General features: G+C 45.2%; 1 protein-coding gene across 1 annotated transcript in view; it reads right to left on the bottom strand.

The window, feature by feature from the left end:
• Window positions 1–22,677, bottom strand: part of MDGA1 (MAM domain containing glycosylphosphatidylinositol anchor 1) — a 174,851-nt gene that overhangs the window by 31,864 nt on the left and 120,310 nt on the right. The window contains exons 3-4 of the mRNA XM_015406106.1: window positions 14,396–14,570; window positions 3,054–3,250 (exon numbers count right to left, since the gene is read on the bottom strand). Coding sequence (XP_015261592.1) covers window positions 3,054–3,250; window positions 14,396–14,570 — 372 coding nt within the window. The remainder of the gene's footprint in view (window positions 1–3,053; window positions 3,251–14,395; window positions 14,571–22,677) is intronic.

Here is a 22,677-nt window from a genome sequence, read left to right as displayed (position 1 = left end):
GGCCGGCTACCACTATGCGCTTGTACACTGCCCCAGCAAGGTGATGGGCCACGCCAATGCACTCAGCTGCTTGCTGCTGCTGTCCTAAGACCCAGACCCGGCTCCCACGCACCAGATTGCCCTGCTGGAGGACCTGCCCGACCATCCCGTCCAGGTTGCCGAGGTCTCCCGCTATACTGCCTGGGACCACATCCTTTCCCGGGTTGGCGGGGCAACAGAGCCAGACAGCAACAATGAGCCCAGGCGCGAGCCGATGCCAGCATGTCTCCCGGAAACCTCAGCCGAACCATCGGGAACAGCTCTGGAGCAGACGGCCCTGGCTACCGAGCTACGCCGCTCTATCCCGGAGCGGCAGAGACCTGCTTACCTCAAGGACTTTGTCAGCTAGGGAAGGTCTGGACCATGGGGGGAGGGGTGTTGTGTATTAACCATGGACCATGCACGTAGTTGGGTTCGCACGCGGTCATGCAAAATGGCCAAGCTTTGCTAACTAGAACAATAGCTGGCTAGGATTCTAAAATGGACCAGTCAGTCAGCCCGGATCCTCGACTCGACCTATGGGTGTTGGTACACTGTAAATAGCCTATCACGGGATGTGTGTCTGGGGGGGGGGGGTTTTGGGGGTTTTCAGCAGGACACCGACCCTGCTAGTTTGTCTTCAGTCTTGAGTGCTAAATAAACTATGAGCTGATTTCACTATTCAATGCATCTGAACCCAGTATATTACACTTTCCACTTCTCTCTTGGCAGATGTTTTGGAGGGAGAAACTGGTGGTTAAAGAAAACCCATCCCCCATTCCAAACACACACAAGTAATCCTTGTATTCTTGTGATCTTTCCTCACAGGGATGACCATAACTGGTGGATCCAAATCCCAAGGTGAGTTTTTATGACATCCCCCCCAGCAAACCTACATAATAATAATCGAAACATGCTAAAAGTTTTGCCTTATGAGTATCACTTATAAGGAAGAGAAATGTATTGTACGTTGTAAGAAACAAGAGATTTCAGTGTTACAATTCTCTTTGTATGCAACATTTTGTAAGCAACATGTATTTGTAAGTAATGCTACGCTAGAGCTCACTAACTGTGAAACCCTTACTGCTAGAAGGCATCACCGTTATTATGGAGTCTGAATATGTGTAAAGAAAAATGTTTGTTTCACAGATGGTCAGAGTCCATAATGAAGACTGACTTAAACTTCTGGCCTTCAGATTCCTGTTTAGGGAGAAGAATGCCCCCTGAGAATACTGACATTCAGTAGCCCTGACTTAGTATCTAAAGACAGCTAGTTTTGACTGGTGGCAAGGCATATGTTCCATGCTCTTGTGCATCTTCCTCCCAGCATGCATGATAAGTCAGGTAAGAATGCTTCCAGATGGAGATGTTCATGTATCAGGAATGTTGAATCAATGCTGCTAAAATACAGCTACAAATACAACTAGACAAGAGCAGAACCTGATTGTGACAGTAGTTCCACCAAAACAATGACTGCACCAATAAAACCCACTCTGTGTGAGGAAATACTTCCTAGAGTGCGGTCACATGTGCCAGATAATGCGGGAGGGGGAGTGGGGTTATTTGCGCCGTAGAAATGTGACCCGCCACTGCGTGATCAGACACAGCGGCGGGTGAATCAGGTTTTTTCCTTCGCCGCGTGTTTCCGGTGCGCTTTAACAAGGGATCACTGACGCAATGGGAGTGTGCCGGAGCGATCACATGGGGAAGTCCATCTGCGGCCCATTGCAAACCCGTTTGATGTATTTTTTAACTCTGCTTCTTTGGCGGAGCTAAACGGGTTGGCAATGGGTGCGGGACGCTTGCCAGATGTTCCCGTGTGATTGCGCCCTTGAAATCCACCCAGCATTCGTGCCTATCGTGCTGCTAATTCTGCGTGTGATCGGGACCCTAATTTACCTACTACCTGTTCCTCTTCCTATGGTGGCCTAGTGTCTAACTAGAGTTGCCAACATCCATGTGGGGCCTGGAGACCTCTTGGAATAACAACTGATCTCCAAACTACAGACGTCATTTTCCCTTGAGGAAATGGCTGCTTGGGATGGTAGACTCTATGACACTACATCCCACTGACGTCCCTCCCCTCTTCCCTCCCCAGACACTGCCCCCAATCCTCCAGGAATTTCTCAACCTAGAGTTGGCAACCCTAGTTGCAACAGTAGCAGCTGCTATCTGCAAGCGTGCTGGCTAAATAGCATGCAAGCAGAGCTAGAGACCACTTTCAATATACCTGAATACAAATACTCATGTATTTTCCAGTGCTTGCCCTTGGGAAATACACACAGGCCTGGCCTTGCAGTTGCCACTTACCTGCATTTTACAGAGACAAGTGCTAGAAAAATGCAGAAGTGTGCATCTTGAATCTGATACCGCATCCTTATACTTTGCATGCTTGTATCATACTTGTGTACAAATGTCATATCAAAATCAGCCTTGAATTTCTCGGCTTTCCTCACTGCAGCACTAAATCTCTGGCACCAGAGCAGCCCAACAGCCAAGATTATGAGCAACACAGTTGAAAGAAGTGGCAGATGATGGGGCTGGGATAGTAATGCTCCCTCTAAGCTGTGGAGTCTTGTGAGCAGAAATTCTACTTTGTGAGCAACTGGCATTAAAGCTGTGAGTGAGCAATTTGGCTACTGCATATAATTAGTTTGCTCTGGAGCCATTCTTCCTGAGCTAAGACAAAAATGTGTGAGCAGGAGGCTAAAAAACTGTGAGCTAGCTCACACTAACGCAATTTAGAGGGAGCACTGGTGGTGGTAGCTGTTGTTCTCTACCTTCTCTAGCTATTCCCACTGTCCCAGTCCCAACGTTTATTCTGTCATGAAGCCATCTCCTAGAGTTACCACACAGAATACCTTCTTCACCACTCTTTCTGTGAAAGGAAAGAATATGGCAAGTCTTTATTTTCACTGTATTCAAAGATAGACCCTGAGTTGCTAATTCCTAGAAAGCATTCCAACATCTTCTTTTCTGCCACCCACAGCCACCCACAGCCAACATAGCTTACAGACAGATAATGTCCCTCTCACCTGTGTGTACAATGGCTCATAGATATCCACTCCATTGTCTTGGCTGTGGGAGAGTGTCTCTGAACCTCGTTTCCAAATGAACCGTGCAGGTGGATTGGAGTTGATTGTACATCGGAGAAAGACTGTCTTCTCCTGGTAGAAACTGCCACGCACATCACTGATGGTCTGGTGGACAGTGAGGAGTGGCTCATCCAAATCTGCAGGGACAGGAAAGGAAGGTGGCCATGGCAACTGTTAGTGAGGGGTGAGCCAGAATGCACACAGTCAGCCAGAACACCAAGAGTAAAGGGATATTTCAAAACAGCCTCCTTCCTCCCAGGCAGTCAGATAACAAAAACAGGTAGGCTCTAAAATGCTTTTACATGAGACCATCAAATAATCACTCTGTAGTTCTCAAACTAATGTCTTCCCTGACAAGGTTGTGAGATAGCTGCTTAACTGAAATTGTGATCCCCCACACACACACACACACACCTAAATGAATATCAAGAATGGGGGGAAACTTAGGAGTGGGGGGCAGAAAACAAGACTGTAATGGAAATCCATTTAATAGGGAAGAAATAATAAAATGGAATGCTGACCTTGTAAATTATGAGAATCAGAACATGAGAAAACATACAATTTGCCTGCCTTCTGCTCTTCTTTCAAGCCCCATTAAATCTTTAATCTGTTATGTTGGTTAAATATATGGACCTTAGAAAACCTACCTCTGTATTTGGATCTTTAAAAACTCTGATTCAAAAACTGAAAGTTTTGCAAAGTATGAAATTGCGTTTCACCTGTAATGTTTTTCTCTCCCTCCCCTGTCCATTTTATTTTTAGAAGCTGTTCACATTTTCTCTCTTCTACCATGCCACACAAACTTCACTCAATCTCTGTCTCCCCCCTTTTCCACAAGCAGTGGGGTCATGCCTTCCATTCCTCTCCCCTAGATTTGCCACATCTCCATTCAGGTCCAATAGATTAGTCATTAACTAGATCTGCAGCCCAGGGGTCTGCTATAGGCTGGCTACCTGGAAGGTAGCCAGGCTGGAAGGGTGATTCTACCAGGGGTGGGGTGGGAAGTGTAGTTTCCTCCCTTCAGTGAATTGAATGTTTGGTTGCCTCATAACTAAACAGATGGCAAAAGAAAACAGTAACTGGATTATTTTTAACGTTGTGTCCTGACCAGCTGTGACAGGGGTGGAATTCAAATGACTTGTAGTTTGTCTATCTACATCAGGCAGAAAGGAAACCTCTCATGGTTAGCACAGAACTGAACAAGGGACTTTTAGTCAAGGGTGAACTTGCTTTCTGCCCAAGACATCTACCACTACCAGGTTATCTAGTATGATCTTTTTTTTTAAGCCCCCGGAGGGGATTTTTTATTGCATTTTTATTAACACTACAAACTACAACAGAAAATAGGGAAGGGGACTACAATTAGGGGATAAAGAAAGATACCCACTACTAACTAAAAACTCAAGAGAGGAGGTCATCTCACCAGTTTAGACAACCATTTAGTCTTAATCTCGTTAATCTTATCAACTGAGTCAAATTTATCATTAACTTTTCCAAGTTTAAGTTTAAAGTTGAACTGTCATACAGAAATACCCCAGAGCATCTCATTTCAACATTTTATAAAGGCACAATTCAGAGTCCTTCAGCCTTTACTTCTCCTTGCCTAATCTCTTCCAGAGCTTATAAGGACTTTTAGGGGCTGCCGCCCCTTTCTCTGAAAGAGAGTCCTCTCCGGAAGATTTCGAGTCCAGCTCTCCATCGGACTTACTGTCCATCCCTTTTTTCCCCTTCTTCCCCTGGCTCACCCAACTGGACTCTTAAAAATTCCCGTGCTTTCTGAACAGAGTCAATCTTTTCTTTTTTTGTCCTTGATTTTGAAGGTTATGCATTCTGGGGTTAACCATCTATATCCAATTGCATTTGTCTGTAGAAAAAGAGTTAATTCTTTATATTTCTTTCTCCTTTGTCTTATCTCAAATGGAATATCTTTCAATGTTCTGATGGTATTCTCCCCCACTTTCAGGGGTGCTCCAGATACTGCTTTCAGGATTGCATCCCTCCCATGCCTCTTCGAGAATCTTACCACAATTTCCCCAGGCAGATTATTTTTTTATATATATATCCAGAATATGACCTGTAGGCCACATCCATATTGTTTAACAGACATTCCGCCTTCATATCTGTCACTGGGGCCAATGTTTCCCTCATTAGTTCCTTAAGATTCTCTCCCTTAGTCTCTGGCATGCCCTGGAAGCGAAGAATCATATTAGCCTTTTCGATTTGTAGTTGTAACAGCTGATCTTCCATAGAAACTTGCTTCTTTTCCAGCTTTTGAACTTTCCTTTTTACCTTTTGTGCAGTGGCGTCTACTTCTTTCACCTTCTCAGCTGTTTCATTCATCATTTTAAGAGTCTTGTTTATCTTATGTTTGCTGTGTGGTGATACACTGGGTCATTGTTGACATCTGCTCCTTGATGTTATTCATCTGGTCCAGTAGGGGGCGCATGGATTCTGCCAAAGTCTTTGCCAGCTCGTTGGTTCCTTCCGATTTAGGACTCTCCGTTAGTTTCAATTTCAGAAGTTTCTCTTTCTCCTTCCTCTTCCCTGTCATCTTTATTGATTGTTTAACAAGTATTTTAAAAGTCTCTGAATATGCGCCCAAATGCTCGAACTCGCCTTGGTGAGTATTTCTTAACAGTTTTGCACACTTTCTCTTCCGCTCCCCCCCTCAATTCGCTCAACAGTTCATGTGGTTGGAAGGCATCCCTGCCCCGCCCGTCTCACTTTCTGTTTTACAGAATGGGGTAGGGAGCATTCTTTTCTCTTTAACCGCCGCTTACATTAGACTCAAGTTCATAGTTGGTCCTCAGACCTCTTTTAATGATCATTTCTGCCGCTTGACCTCCTGCGCTTGCCCCAGTCAGCGTCACTTGAGTCCATTCAGCCTTGCGGCACGAAGAACCTTCGGGACGGAGAGGCGCCTCAATTCCCCGGCATTGTGCTGGCAAAGAGGCAACCTCTCAAAAGTCCCCTGGCCAGGGCCCCTTCAGCCGGGTCCCTGGGAAGGGTGGCAAGCCTGCACAGCCCCTCCTTTGGCTGGAGCGCAGCTTCACCCCCGGGAGGTCCAGGAGGTGAGTCTGCTACCGCGCTGCCATAAACCAGAAGTCGTTATCTAGTATGATCTTAGCACACTTTTGTCAGTTTACTGAGAAAGGAAACAAAACAATTCCTTGGAGACATACTAAAACAAATGACAGAGAAAGACTATTGGAATCCATTGGTTCCTTCTAGATGACTATAGGAATTCGTTGCATGTCCAAATGGCCTTTGGAAAGAATTAATGGAAAAGGGATTGGTTGCTTTCAGGGTGACCCCTATGGACTCTAAGAACGGCAGGTCAAAATGCCTTGGCCAACTCCACCAACATTAATAAAATTTCTGATGAGATTATACATGCACATTTTTGCATGATATTAATTTTCTAATTTTATTATCTCCCAAATCATTTCTTTTTTAAGGTTCTCATAAAATTTCAATAACAATCCAGTTCAAAGTCTCTTATGTTTGTATGTGCTGTCTACTGGCAACTGACTTATGGCAACCACAGCTAGTGGCTTTTAAGGCAAGTGATAAGCAGAGGTGATTTGCAATTGCCTTCCTCTGCAGCATTTTCCTTGGTAGTCCCAAATCCAAATACCAACCCTGCTTAGCTTTTGAGATCTGATGAGATCAGGCTATGCCATATCATTCCACATCCCTCATACTCTCTTACTCAAACATTAATAAGAATTTCAGAGATTTAGAAAGCACTTTATAGTTTAAACAAAGTAAATTTAAAAACAATTCCTGTTCCAAGGAAAACTTTAGGTCCTGACATTTTCCTATCAGAGCTGAGCAGAAATAAAACTGGTGGACTCTGGTGTGAACAGGAATGGCAACATGAAATGATGCCTTCATACCTCAATATAACCTGTATTCATGAATGAGGTAAAAATAGAATCCTGTCTCAAAGACCAACAGCGCAACCCTAAACAGAGTTGTATCCTTCTATGCCCCTTGATTTCAATGGATTTCGAAGAGTATAACTCTGTTTAGGATTACACAGAAAACTCTCATGTGTTCACTAGATTTCTTGATGTATGTGAGAAGGAAGGTCCAATGGGTAAGGGTGTCTGTGGCTGGATTCTGCACTGGCTGTTTCATAAGGAATAGAGATCGCTTGTGAGATAGTTTTAACTGGAGAGTCCAAAGGATCAGTAAAAATGGGAACAATTGTTAATTTCAGGTGTTTGGGTACCTCTTTACACAAGAGCACAGCAAATGGAGATTACTTGGTGGAAGATTTATAGGCTCAGCCAGGATTATCAAGGCAAGCCTTCTTCTGCTGTATTTGGTTTGTGAAGAAGATGAACAAACTGTTAGGAGAAGAGGTAATTTGCTTGGTTGGGAGAATCACTTGAAGATCCTACTTAGCATGGTGATTCTGTGTCAGTCTCTCATTTCCCAGTGTTTGAAGTGTGTGGTGGCACTGGAAGCATAAAACAACAGAATCTATGGTAGAGAGACTCAAGCAGCTACTCCAGAGAGCACCATGGTGCCCGTTAACACCTTTCCTGGCACCTGCAAAGTGTGTTTAGAAGGGCGGGGCCAGGTGGGTCTTTTGCCAAGCAAGGCCTCTGACTGGCCACTGTGATTTGATTGGCTGTGCAGATTTTTAAAAACATTACTTGGGTAGCAGTCTGCAACCAATGCACAAGGACTTTCACTATGGTGAACTACACAAGTGGACCTCCCATTGGGAAACAGAAAAGGACCCCAGATGCCCCTGTAAAATCATGGGAGAGCCTCTGAGGCAATCTCTCGTTTCTTAATAGGAGAAATGCTGGAGCATGAACTCTTTCAAACTTTTCTTAGCCCCACCAGCACTACTCATGCCCCTCCAGCATTGCCACAATTGGGGGAGGGGAGAAAGGACCTGCAATGGAGTTGCCCATGGATACTCTATGCCTAAATCCTATATAAACTTGCAGCCAACTTTGAGCTGCCTCCATCGCCCTGCTTGATCCTTATCCAAATGGCTCCCATAAATGCTTCAGGTTTAAGGAGACAGGAAATCAGATTAGAGCTGTCCAACATCTCATTGAATTGTCACCTCAGTTTTCCTGTTTTTCTCCCTTCTGCTTTTTTTCTCCCTCTCCCCTTCTCACCCCTTTCTTCTCCCTTCCTCACCCCTCCATGCCACTTGTCATCCCCTCTCCTTCAGCATTACTTCTTTTTTTTCTTTTTCTAAACAATGGTGATTCTTATTCATGTAGAAATAAAATAATACAAACTGTGCTTGCAATAGACTTGTGCATTGTGATTTTAATCAGAACCTTCTAATAAGGAATGGTCTGAGAGAAAACAGTGTAAAATTAACAGCTTTAAAAATATTTTGTTTAAATGGTGCAATGTAGATCTCACTTAGAGATCAAGAATTTAATAAATAAAAAAACATGAACTGGATAACAAATTTTGCCATCATCTTATTTACTGAAATGTTTACATTCTGACATTCTGTAAAAACACTCATGTTGTGTATATGTGTACCTCTGGATTTTTAAATGAATGTTGGGGGGACACATTAGGATCTGTCAAGGTATTTTAATCTGCCATTTGGAGACAGTCTTTAAAGATCACCTTGTAAGCAACCACTCCTCTCCCCTTTAAGGCTTTTATTCAGAAATACAATGCATTCCTATAGTCATTTGGAAGGAAGTAATGGATTCCAATAGTCATTCTCTCTCATTTGTTTTAGTATGGTCCTAGTTCCATGGTTGCAGCATAAATCTGAATGAAGTTTCTTGCTTTTTCTACCAAGCCATAAGTGAGAACATCCTTCTTATTCCTGTATTATTATGGCTCATCTGTTCCCTTTTTTGAGAAAAGATATATTAATACTCACCTTCCATTTAAACAAAATGTATCCTTCTCTTTTCCATAAGGAATATACCTAACATTTAAAGGGAGACTTGTGTAGTGTTTCTATTATGTTAGAGAGATGACTAATCTGCTCTTTCCAACCAATCACACTGCAGAATCCTTAGTGGATTCCATATTAAAATAAAACTTCCCTGCATATAATAATTTAGTACATTGGAGAGAAGGTTAGGCTGGATCTTTTTCCATTGATACGCTAGTTTTCTTCAAACTGGAAGCTGGTTTTTTTTAGATAGAGGAAGTATTCAGAATCGTCGTCCCCTCTTGCATTATGTGTCGAGTCCTTTTGATAGGTCTCCATTCAGGGCTATCCTCAAGATCGAGTAGATAGAGGAGCAAGGAGCCCTTGAACAGGTAATCAAACAGTATTATTCTTGGCATCCATTTATGTTCTCGCTCCATTTAATGTTCCACTAATAAGGAGAGACAGGGCTAAACCAGATTAATGAAACTTGTCATCACATTCCATAAGACCGTGCTTCTAGACTGTGGGGAGGGGGGGGGAGGATGACAGCCATTGAACTCAACAGCGGGAGCCCAGACAAAGGGCAAAAATCAGGTCTTTTGTTTCAAGGTGAAAATCTACGCATACACCTTTGAAGTTGGTGCTGCTGTCCACAGAGCACTTTAAGGCGAAGTCTGTGTCCCTGTCCCTGTTCTTCCTTCTTTTGCACCAAGCTCTTATGTCCCACTAGAAATGTGAAACAGTGATCCAGACATATCTAAGTCTGGAGATTCGATTTCAAGAGAAGAGATTACTTTCTGCTAAAGCAGACGTTTCCCATCGAAATGTATGCCTGGACCAGGCTATTTGCATATTTTAATGAGGCGCGTGTTTTGAAGAGACAGCCTTCGTAATGGAAGCTGAGATTCGTTAGGCTGATAACATGAGGCCTGGAGCTCAGAAGCCGAGCTGTTGGCTGGGTGGTGACAGAGACAGGGAGAGAGAAGGAACACAAAGAGATGCAGACTAAGATAAAAGGCCCTTCCTAAACGTTTTGGTAAGCACAGATCTGGCTGATATATGCTAACCCTGAGCCCTCCCGGTTTAAGCTTTTTAGTGCCACTTTCCCCTGTTCCTAAGTGCCAAGATTCTCCCTTCCCCCTATGAATCTTTGTTTCTGAGAACTCGCAATGAAGTAAAGTTGGGGCAGCAAACTTATTTGGAAGGATGATTAAATCTCTCTGCAATACTTTGGATCCATTGTACACATTTACTACAGTGTGCAGAGGGATTTTTGTTTATATTAATAGGAGAATGAGGCCTTAGTGTGGTACCTAAACTTTCAGCTATTATCTTTTCCCCAAGTCCTTTGTGATCGTATTTGCCATTCAAGGGAGAAAATATGCTTCCCATTGGGTTCATCACTATTCCTCTCCCAAAACTGCCATTGTGTTTTTTCCCCCTTCCTTGCAGTATTTCCTAGCTGGATGGGTTTCAGGCCTGCCCTCTCCCTTGCTCCAGTTTCTGAAATCAATGAAACAGCTGAAATTGCATTAGTGGGCTTTTGAGATAACATGCATGCAAGGCTACAATAAAACTCACCTGATGCAAATCTCAATTAACTACACCCTGATTCTTTGGCTAATTTGTTCTGTCATGATAAAGCAGGCTGAACACACGCATACACATCGTGTGGTGAGATTTTGTACATACCACCATCTGGAGAATTTTAGTTTTCTATCAGTTTCCAGGTTTTGGAACTACTATCTCTCACCATGCTTAGGAGGACTGTGGAGGGGAGGGGGGAGCTTACTGTGCCAAGATAGCAGAGAAAAGTGCAGTTGTAGCTACTTAAGCAGATCAAAAATAAACTGAGCCTGGATAGCCACATTTGTGTATTTTTAGTCCAATGGGCTAATGCCACTCTAACCTGTTGTGAGCTTTGTCTGCTGAGAAAGCAGCTTCCCAGATGTCCCCCCTTTTTCTGTTTGTTTCTTCCCACTGGCCACTCTGCCCATTATGCCTACCCTGAACACTCAGTCAGTGCAGTCTTGTGGGAGCATCTCCTCAATGAAATCTGTGAGAAAACTAAAGCATCCCTCACCCCTGGAACTCCAAAGAGATCAAAGCTCAACTCAAGCACAGCTTCTGGTCTCCCCTGCTTTCCAACTGGTCTGTGGGGAGGGGCTGGGAGCCCGAGGAAAGTCCTTGTACAGTCCCAGATCTCAGTGCTTGTACAGTCCCAGAAATTGTTGTTGTTTGCAGGTTTCTACACTCTCCAGTGAAGTCTCTCAGCATCTTCCCACTCAGAAGGCCATAATTTAACTAACAGACCTAGCCTCAGAAAATATCAAGGAGAAGTTAACATCCGTGTCACACTTGGGTGCACATCTGGTTGTTTTCATGTCTACTTGGTGAAAAAGAAATGAGTGGCTAATGTCAGATTAGATTGATAACCATGATAATTGTGCTTGCCTTTATCTCAGTGGTGGCAAAAAAAAAAAACCCGGGCAGTTGGGTCACAAGTCAAGTCCAAAATATGAGAATACTTCTGTGATACTTAAGGTAGCACATATGCACACACTCCCATACTTTGGAGACGTTTTGCCTCTAGATCTAAGGAGCAACAGAAGAGGCAGGTGAAATGTGAGGCTGTGCTAAAGTTAGGCCCCTGCACAGCATAAATGCCTGCAGCCTGTACCTTTGGCACCTTTACTGCAGCTCGACTAGCCATGCTTCAGCTAAGTACCTGATTTTCTCAGTGCTCCTGATATGCCCCAAGCAACCAAAAAAAGACTTATATTGTAATGATCAGACAGCAGCAGCCAATGTGCAACCCACTTTTAGATACCCTTTCCACTTGTAGGCACTTCACTGACCACAGAGTAGCATGATTGGGTAAATGAGACCAATATGTTGAAAGATGTTACATTTGGAAAATTCTCTGAGTGTACATAAGCATTATAAATTAAGGTGTTTCAGGGACATATCCTCTGCTGAAACACCTACCTCTCGCAAGATATTTATTTGCCTGCAACAATAAAGTTCTATCACAGATGAATTCAGCCCACAGTTGGGGACTTGCCCACTGATGTTTCAATACCAACATAACTTTAAATGCCCCTTCCTTCCATCTGGCTTCCCTCTCTCTTCCTCCCAACATGGCAAGGCTCCAAGCAGCAGCTTCCCTGATTAATGCTGATATCTGGGGACTTGCTGCTACTGACAGCAGCTTCCTAGATCCCCAGCACACCTGCCTTGCTGGCATCAATTGAAACACAGCAGCCCACTTGCTTGGCTTTCTTCAGGGTTTTACGGTAAGCTATGGAAACAGATTGGGGGGGGGGGTAAATGGCAACACATGACCTGTGCTCTTACATAAGCTGAGAGTTGCTTAGGATTTCAGTCTTCAAGCACTTTTAGCTCTTGCTTTTTTGTTTTGTTTTTGGAAGAGTACTGCCTTCAGAGCCAGGATGGTCACAAGCAAACAATGAGCCCAGGTTCACAGCTGGCCCTATCCCCCTGGCTTCACTGAAGTCACACCAGAATCCATGGCCTGCGTCTTTTAGAGAGAGCAGCCTGCTGTCTTACAGAGTGCTAGCTGTGACTTGGTCATAACCTGATCGCGCGCCATGCCAGCTGGGGCCAAAGAGAGACAATGTCCAACATCTCACAATGCATTCACTCACCACAAGTTACTCTGAGGGTCCTTCTCCAAGGCAACTGTATCAAATGGAGATTCTTATGTAATCAGTACTGCATCACACTACACGTTTCCCGAGAGCATCCTATGTGAGCATTGCCTCTGGTCACTAATAACATAAAAGCTAGAATCAAAAGTGAGTGTGAGTGGATATTTACCTTGTAACATGTTGAGGATAGGGGGGGGGGGGGAGTCAAAGATCTGTGCAGTTAAGGGCCGACAATGGTAAAGGCTAACCTCGGTCTTTCCTGCCCTCTCATTCTTGCATCTAACAAAGAATCATAAAATACAGGCTCTTCTCCAGTATGGGGAAAGACGAACAGTAAGGAGGAGACATGTTACCAAGTCCATCTGCAGAGTAGATGTTAGTATTGGAAAGCCCTTGGCCACCCAATTGACCCCATAGCTCTAAAGGTCAGAGATCCATGAAGAACAGCAGGACTCTGCATCAGCTTAGATCCAAACTGCATCCTAGAAGCAAAGGGCACCCCACAAGAAATAAATCCCCTTATGAGGGAGATCTTCTCAACTCTTCCATACCCCAGCACAAGCCTTTAAGGCCAGAGAAGTTAGGAGGGATATAGGAGGGATTAAAGAAGTTACAGCAGGAGAAGAAAGGGAAAGGGAATCCCCAAAGGTTCCTAGAGAAGCTTATAAATTTACCACAGGTCCAGATTTATTTGAAAGCAATTATTATTGGGGCTAAAGCTGAATTTATTTATTTTTTTGTGGGGGGAGGGAATGTTGGATTACATATGTATGTTTGAAGACACAGTGAACTCCAGCGGGATCAATTCGATCAAGCATCATCATGTGCATGACCAGATAAAACTATATCCATCTCAAAGAGTCAACCTGAGGTGAATTCTCTATATAAAAATGGTAATGTGAAAAGGTTCCAACCTAAGAGGTTAGCAGTACAGTTCCAAACCATTCTAAATCCATTTAAGTGAATGGATTTAGGAAGGGTATAACTCTGTTTAGGAAATATGAAATATGAGATACTCAAAGAAAAGGAGAACTTACAGAAATGTGAGGAAAGGCCTTTTTTCTGCATTCTTCTTGTGGTTCCATATGTATTGATTATATTATTTGCCACTTTTGAATGATTTCAGGACAGCACATATGCAACCATTTCATTTCATCTTCACAACAAGCATGTGAACTAGGTTAGGAAGATAAACAGTGACTTGCTCGTGGCATTCCAAGTGATCTTCATGGCTGAATTCTCATTTGCCAGGCCTAAGACACTCTACTGAATTCAGTACACCATAGGTCTATCTATGGTGGATGAGAAATGTCATGAAGTCACAGCTGACTTACGATAACCCTGTAGGGTTTTCAAGGCAAGAGACATTCAGAGGTGGTTGGCCATTGCCTGCCTCTGCCTAGTGACCCTGGACTTCCTTGATGGTCTCCCATCCAAGCACTGACCAGGGCTGACCCTGCTTAGCTTCCAAGCTCTAGATAAGATTGGGCTAGCCTGGGCCATCGAGGCCCTCGTGAATAATTTTATCATTGGTTAAATAGGATTCCTTTTGCTCTAGAATCCCACAATAAGCATTTTGAGAGTGAGCTTGGGAATAACCACACGTCCCTTTGCCTCTGAGAGATGAGGATGGCTCTAGGTCAATGCAGAGTTTCACTGGCCAAGCAATCAGATACAGGCACGCAGTAGAACTGTGGGAAGCTTTGGCTGGCCAAAAAACGACTTACACTGCACATCTACTCGAATGGACTTGATGGCAGGGGACCCAACCCCATTCTCTGCTTTACAATAATAGCGGCCCCCCTGCAGCCTCTGGATCTTCTCAATCCGAAGTGTCTCATTAAACACCGATGTCTCTTGGAATTTGTCCGAGGCGCTGCCGGCAGTTTTGGTCCACCTCACCTAGAGGAGGGGAATGAGAAAGACAGAGATGAAGAGAGAGAGAAAGCACAGTGGTAGGACACAGACAGACTTAGAACTGGCCTGAGGCTTTGGCCAGACACAGTAAACTCTTACCGGTTCTCGTCTGGGGTTTCCCATGCAATCTGCCAGCAATATACTTCATGGCTTATGGATTTTTTAAAAACTGACCCAAATATGTTCCTGCCATGGCATGGGCTTCATCCAGAAACTAAGAAGTGTTCTTCAGAGTTCCCAAAGATGTTTGCCATGGGCAATAAATCATGCCATGTTGCTCTCAGCTAACATACAATGCCCTGTCTTGCCACTATGATATGTCCCATCAACCAAACACTGTGCATCAGCCAAAAGGGTAGTGCAAGGCTAATTGGGCTTTCCAGCTCCAATCTTGGAGGGTGTGAAGTGACTGGTAAAGAGGCTCCCAACTACAAAGCTTTCATCACACTTCAGTCAGTGCTTTTTCATCTTGCTGCCTTTTTGGACACTGCGAATATTTAATCTGTTAAACTTCAGAAGGAAGAGATGCAGAAATTGTTGCTCCCCTGTAGATTCCCTTTCTCTTCCCTTGTGTATTTTGGCTCTAGGGTTGCATGCTTGCATGTGAATGTATGTGAAGGAAGGCAGTCCTCTGAATTCTTATTTGTTTTTCCCAAGGTTTTCAAGGTGATTTGTTCATGGAACAAATAAGTGAATAGCAAGATTATGAAAAAACAAAACAAAAAAAGCTGAACCTATGAAATATCATGGAGAAAGGAACAGTGCACACTGCATTTGCTCCGGATTCCTTTATCTTGCAAAGGCTTGCCTTTGCATCCCAGATGCATAAACACCAGCAGGCAGGAAGGGGGGGGTCCACTGGAAGAGAGATGTAAAATAAGGGGTGGGGGAGGGGGGATACAGAGGCACCAAGCATGGAAAGGGTGGAATAAGGTTGCTGGGCAGGCCAGCTACAAGACGTTGCCTCCTGCTTCCACTGGAGCTGATAGCAAAATGGACATCTATGATTGAAACACTGCTGGGAAGGTAGACTGATACCCACAGCACTAGTCAAAAGCTTTTTTTTTTAATTGACTCATGACTATACACAAGTCTGAGCAATCTGGATGTTATGAAAGCTTGGAAACATAGAAAAGTACTAAGCATTAAGCAGGGGGTTGCATCTTAGGGTTATAGAGCCAAATGTGGCTCAGTATAGAACCAAATATGGCTCTTTAAAAAGAAAATGAAATTTTGAAGTTAAGGCATATTGCAAGTGTAGGTGGGATGTTAGAATAAGCAGTACATGAAAGGAATGGCAGGGGAAAAATTTACAGGACTGAAGGGTTTCTTTGAGATGCTTTACAGAAAGGGACATGGTAGAAGAGAACAGTTGCCACTAAACCAAGGGTGAACCATCCACAGATTTATGCCAGTGCACGAAAACCATCATGCAACATGCTCCTGTATACTTTTGTTACTTATTGTGTGCCACTCTTATTAATCCACGTATCAATTTATCAGTAATATTAAGTGTATTTTCATTTATGCAAATAGGTTTTCTTATACTGGCTATTTGTTAATCCCTTTGACAGAGGCTGGCTTTTTGAGGACAAAAGGTTTCTGAACCTGCTGTACAGAAAAGTACTGAGGCTGCAAATCCAGTGCTATGTATACTTCTTGGGTATAAGCATGCATTGAAAGTGGTTTTGTCTTCTCAGTAAACATATGTGGGATCAGACTGTTAGCTTGTTTGGTTTATTTTCCTCACAAAATTTATTTCAAAGCATAGGACTAAAGGCTGTGGTAGAAAATGAGATGGAATCTAAGATATTGGGGATTCATAAAATATATGAGGCAGGACACCAAAGCAGGGGTCATTTGGGGGGGACGCGGGGGGACGCCATCCCCCCGGGTGAGGTGCGGGAGGGCGGGGCCTGGAGCTCCCTGCCGGTGCCCGCTGGAGGTCGCCGCTGGCTGTGGGGAGGACACACTTCCGGTGATGTCAGGGGGTGTGGCATATGCTAATGAGTTATGCTAATGAGTCCCCCTAGCTCTTTTTCTACGAAATGACCCCTGCACCAAAGAATAGTGGTTGTTTGAGTGTAGAACTCTTTCTCCTTTGCCGCTCAAATCTCATATGTACCCCTCTAATTTCCAAATCTCTATCAGACACTTTGTTCACATTTCAGGCATTGTTTCCTGTAGACATAAGGACAAAATATGTTCTCACGTTTTATTTTTTCCCCCTCTCTCACAGCTGATAAGAATCTCATGAGTTTAAGTAAATGTCAGCTTTGCCATTCAAACAGCAAATTATGTTCTATACGATGCAGTCATAACCACATAACTCTCTACATCCCTGCCCATGGCATGTCTACCGTACAAGGACAGACCCCGATCCACCCATTCACCTCTAAGCATATCCATTATGCTAGTGCAAAATACAGAACCTGCAGCTCATGACCATGATGACTGGAAAAATCCAGCTTCCATGGCACATTTCCCTCTCCTAAGCCCTCTGCAGGAATTATGTTCTGTTTGATTCACATAAACCAGGAGCCTGCCAGCCATGTGTATTGGAAGTGCAACATGCACGGCTGCTAATCTTGGGTGAATCATGCAGTGTGTGGATTTTCCATAAAAGTACAACTTCCATTCACATGAACCAGAACCACAAATGGAAGTTGTATTACATGGAAAATCCACATATCACCCAGTTCACACAAGATGTTCTTGATTATGTGTAGCTGGTAGGCTTCCAGTTTGCATGCACAGAACAGAATGCGATGTCTGCAGTTGCAAGCAAAGGCCTGAAGAAGAGAGATCAGCATTTGCTGAAATCACAAACCTCTAGGGTTGCCAGGTCTGAGTTGGAAAACACCTGGAGACTTTGGGGGTGGAGCCAGGAGAGGGCGGGCTTTGGGGAGAGGAGAGGCCTCAGCATGGTACAATGCCATACAGTCAGGGCCAGCTCACCCACTAGGCGAACTAGGCATTCACCTAGAGCGCTGGGCCCTGGATGGGGCGGCAGGCCCTGGATGGGGCGCCAAAGTTTGCCTCCCCCCAAAAAGCCCGTGCGTGAACTTTGCCGATGCCACTACTTTCCCCTGCTCCGCCGCCGAAGCAGCCATGTCCCCAGCCAGCCAGCCCCGCATCCCCCGCCCCTGAGCGCTGCCGGCTGCTGCAGCAGCTTCCCCGCAGCCGGGCAGGGGCAGGGGAGAGTCGGCCTGGCCCTTCTGGGTGACTTCTCTGCCTGGCTGGATGCGGGACTGCGCTGATCTGGAGAGACCTGCTGGGCCCGTCCCTCCTCCCAGGGCACTCCCTTTGGCCGCTTTCCACCTCGGGAACAGGACGAGGCTTTGGCGGGGGGAAGGCACCGAGGCCGAAAAGCGCCCCAGCCAGAGGCTTGCTGTGCTTGCCCCAAGATAATAGGCTTTCATGAGTAGGACTGGGCAGAGAGCCACATTCGCTGAAGGAAACGCATGGGGCCACTGCCCGGGTTGGAACCTTGCAATCTGACCGGCGCTAGGGCCTCCCCGCCCATTCAGTGCCATCCTCGGGATGGCTGCAAAAGCAAAAGTTGCAAGGCAAGCAGCCGCCCCTCCCCTCCCGAAGGGCTGCCTTGGAGGAGGTGGCCCGGCGACGCCCTCCCGCTCACCAGCTGACCTTCCTTCCTCTGCCTGCAATCCAGCTCAGTCAGCTGACGCTCCGGCCTTGGCTTCTCCGCGACTCCTTTCTCTGCATGGCAGCCAATGAGGAGGAGGCGGAGAGATGCTGTGCAGAGGAATGAGCAGCCAGGCCAAGGCGGCCACAACGGAGATCCAGGAGCTAGTGCAAGCGGTGAACCCAGATTTGGCCAGGCCGGCTGCAGGAAAGCAGCGATGCCCGCAGGGTGAGAGGGGAGGCTGGGATGGCAGCCATCCGCTCCACCTCCGGAGAAGGATGTGTGATTGCCTTTAAGCCCCTTCCACACATGCAAAAGGTTGGGGGGGGTAGGATGGGCTGAACTGCTTCAGTTGGGGAGGCGAGAATGATCTTTGTGGAAGTTCCCCTCGCGGAAGACACGTGCCCCCTAAATGGAGGGGAAAGGGGGTATAGCGTGCACACAGGGTTGCCAACAGTTCTTAAGGGGGGAAAATGACTTGTCTCTTTAATTGCAATTTTCGTGGCCTGGAGGTCAGGAAGGGTCACCTGGTGAACGACAGCCCCTTAAGGCTGTACTGAAAAGGCAGGGCTTGAGGAGCTGGTTTTATGCAGGCAGGGAGAAGTCCTGGGAGCGAAAATTCTCCTTGGTGAGCTGCTGGCATGAAAGTGGTAAGTGGGCAATTCAGCTGCGGCAGGAAGCTATCCCAGAGCATCTTTTACTCCTCATGGGAGTAAGTTACCAGCAGAGGTCATTTCGGGGGGGGACGCGGGGGATCGCAGTTCTCCCGGGTGAGGTACGGGGGGTGGGGCACATGACGAAGCCCCGCCCCCTGCTTCCGGCTGCCCCACTTCCGGCCCTCATTCAGCCAGGATGAGGCAGGAAAAGAGGGAGGGTAAGTTGCTTCCTCCCTGCCTCTCCCCACCCCTGCCTGCCTGGGGCCAGGGAGGGTGTGGCCTTATGACACATTTCCGGTGATGTCAGGGGGTGTGGCCTTATGACACACTTCCGGTGATGTTAGGGGGTGTGGCATATGCTAATGAGTTATGCTAATGAGTCACCCTAGCTCTTTTTCTACGAAATGACCCCTGGTTACCAGTAGCTGAACACATACACACACACACGCCAAGAAGGGCAAAAGCAGTTCCCAGTGGAGGCTTTTGTAGTAAGAAATGACACAGGAAGAGACATTATTAAAGTTTCCCGCTCTCCCCAAGCAGTTTTCCTCCTTCACAGGATTTCTGCTCTGCCGTGATTATGGTGAACCTTCATACAGAACAGGGCTGTCCAGCCTTCAGCTATAGCAGGAGGCCTCCCACTAGCAGCCCTCGCTGTCTGCTGCTGCTCTGAGAAGTGCAAGGGAAAAGGGGTGGCATCATTTGCACTGCCATGCCACTTCCAGGGAAAACCAAGACGTGACTTTGAGTAGTTCTAGGAAGCACTGGAAACTGGCAGTGGGTGGTAGGCCTCCTGCCAAAATGGGAGGACATGGGGAGTTGGCTGGTGGGACTTCTGCCTTAGTCTATAATTATATATCATACATTCCCTCTCAGTGAAATAATCCAAGGAAACACGTAATAGTCCCATTTTACAGATGATTCGTTGGATATAAAGTTAATGGCTTGCTAAAGGCCAGCAAGGCCTATATCGGACAGTAGGGAATTGGACTAGGGTTTACCCTGTGTGCTGAGAATAAGGCAGATAACATTATTACTACCACAAGGCATCAACCTTAATCAGATCCTCTCCCTGCCTAATGGCTTCTACCAGCTACGGTGGTGTGCAGATAGTATTCTGTGAAGATGAGATGATAGGATTCTACGGCCTCCGCCCAGTGCTTCCATACTATTCAGAGCTAATGGCTGCCCATGAGGGATTTATTTAGCCTTTGTCCTCTCATTAGGAGCCTGAAGCCTCTCAAAGAGCATTCTGTTTGCATGGCTGCTTCAGTCAGTTCTTTAATCTTTCCTCAGCTTTTTTCATTTTAGCCTCATTTATTTAGTTTGACCACATTTTGGAGCTTTAACAACTAACTGAGACAAGAGAGAAGATTAAACAAAGGTTAAGAGATAAAGCTTTGATTTAGACAAGCAAGAGAATAGAGACTCTGTGTGTGTGTATGTGTGTGTGCATGCACACATGTGAAAGAGTATATTATTGTAATTTCAAAACTACCCATAGACCAGTATTGAGGTTGCGCCAAAACTGCCCATCTAGGGGGTGGGGTGGAGAAATATATGAAGAAAAAATTGCTAGTAGATATATTTTCAAGGAATGAAAACTTAGTTTGGATTGGAATGAAAACTATGCAAAATGCCAAAGAAACCCAAGGAGATAAGTGATGGAACAGAGACAAAACTGAGAGGGGCAGAGGTCAGGGAACAATGTTCACTGGATGCATAATTTCCTTTTTCCTATGCCTGTGTACATGTTCATGTTATAAACTCTTCTTGCACCTATGGTTTATCTGTGCTCTTCCATAATAGAAGAAACTCTCCCCCCCGCCAAGTGTTCTGCCTCTATGGCATGAAGGTATGTATAGTTGTGCTCTAAGCAGAATGTGCATGTTAATTCAGCATAGCTATTATTCTCATGTGCCCGGCTTGCTTACATATGCAGGTGGTGTAAACAAACTGATATCCAGACTCCAGGATCCTCCATATGGTTTATTCTATCTCACCTGCCCTAGGAAACCCAGAAACAACTTGTTAAAAGCTGTAATGTCTAGTTTAAACTTCTGTCATGGCTAATTTGGCCCTTTCATATTTATTTGTTTCATTGATACCCTATTTTTCTCCACAATGGGGACCCAAAGTGGCTTACAACGTTCTACCCTCCTCCATGTTATGCTCACAACAGCCCTGTGAGTTAGGTTAGGGCAAGAGTATGTGACCTGCCCAAGGACACCCAGAGTGAGGGAAAGAGCTGGTTGCCTCTTCCATGGCAAAGCAGAGATTTGAACCTGAGTCTCCCAGGTCTTAGGTTAGTGCTGTAACCACCACATTATGCTGGCTTCTTCAGTTCTTGTGACTACAGCCTTAATATTTTTACTTGTAATGTACCATCTAAATAAGGAGCTGCGGTGGCTCAAGTGGTTAAGATGCTGAACTGCAGGCTGTGGAAGGTCAGTAGTTCAGCAGTTCGAGACCCGAGTGTGCCGCATGATGGAGTGAGCTCCCGTCTCTAGTTCCAGCTCCTGCCAACCTAGCAGTTCGAAAGCAAGAAATTGCAAGTAGATAAATAGGTACCACTTCAGTGGGAAGGTAACAGCATTCCGTGCGCCTTGGTGTTTAGTCATGCCGGCCACATGTCCACGGAAACGTATTCGGACAGCACTGGCTCTTCGGCTTGGAAACGGAGATGAGCACCGCAACCCTAGAGTCGGACTCGACTGGCTTTCGAGCAAGGGAAACCTTTACCTTACCATCTAAATAAATTTAAATACAAAAATTTGTGCTCTGGTTTCTTTGGTTTTGTTTTCCTCATGGCCAGGCATAAACATCCAGGTTAAATAACTTGATAAAAATGGCCTGGGATACATTCAGGATTTTGAGAAAGTTTCCATATATGTGCTTGGGAAGAAAGGGAAACTATCTGCGACTTTTACCTTACCTTAATCACTATGGCTTTGAAGAAGAAACTAATCATTGAGTGATCTTATGAATGTTCCCTTGGAGACAGTCTGAACCAAATTTGTTAAGGGACAACCGCTCTACATTAACTGGCCTTTAGAACAAGCCCTAATGCACAGAGGTCATAATATATGGTCATTTTTGTGACAACAGGAGTGCAGGGAGGGTATTTAACTCAGATTAATAAGGGACTAGAAAACACCATCTTGAGGACACTTCATATTATGATCTGGCAGAAGGGAATGGGTGTTTGCAAGACAAATAGCTCTCAAAACTTGACCTTTAAGGCCTGGACTGCTCTTTTTTTCATTTGGTGTGTCCTATATCCTACATCAAATAGTTTCTTTTCTGTGAATCCATGCCATGGAGAAATTAGATGCTGACAGCCAATGCACTTCAACTTGTGTGAGTAGTGAGGCTATGGAAGAGGATATGAAAGGAGTAGCAGGAGGTGCTATGGCTTTTCCCTGCCTTTAATATACCCCGTTCCCTGGAGGCTCCTGTTCACATCATAACATGAACTTCAGGTGCCATTTCGGCAGTCACTGTTGGACTTTTAGAGATGGTGTTCCCAAGTGGAGAGTTTTGTCTGCACATTTCACCTGCTTTGTTAAGGAACATCTCTCACCCCTGTACCGTGGGACTCCTTAAATGTCCGCAACTCAGCATCCACTGGCAGTTTTGTGGTGGCCACTCTGGCAAATGAGCTAGAGAAACTTAGTACAATCAAGTATCTACATTAGAAAGCTTCAAATGAATATGCCTGGAGCAGCCAAAAAACAAATCAATTGAAGAGGACTCAGCCTTTCTGCTCGGGGGAATAGCTGCACTATTC

The sequence above is a fragment of the Gekko japonicus genome, unplaced genomic scaffold, assembly GCF_001447785.1.
Source record: "Gekko japonicus isolate JY-2015 unplaced genomic scaffold, Gekko_japonicus_V1.1 scaffold1653, whole genome shotgun sequence".
Classification (NCBI taxonomy): domain Eukaryota; kingdom Metazoa; phylum Chordata; class Lepidosauria; order Squamata; family Gekkonidae; genus Gekko; species Gekko japonicus.
This window is presented reverse-complemented; position numbering and strand designations above follow the sequence as displayed.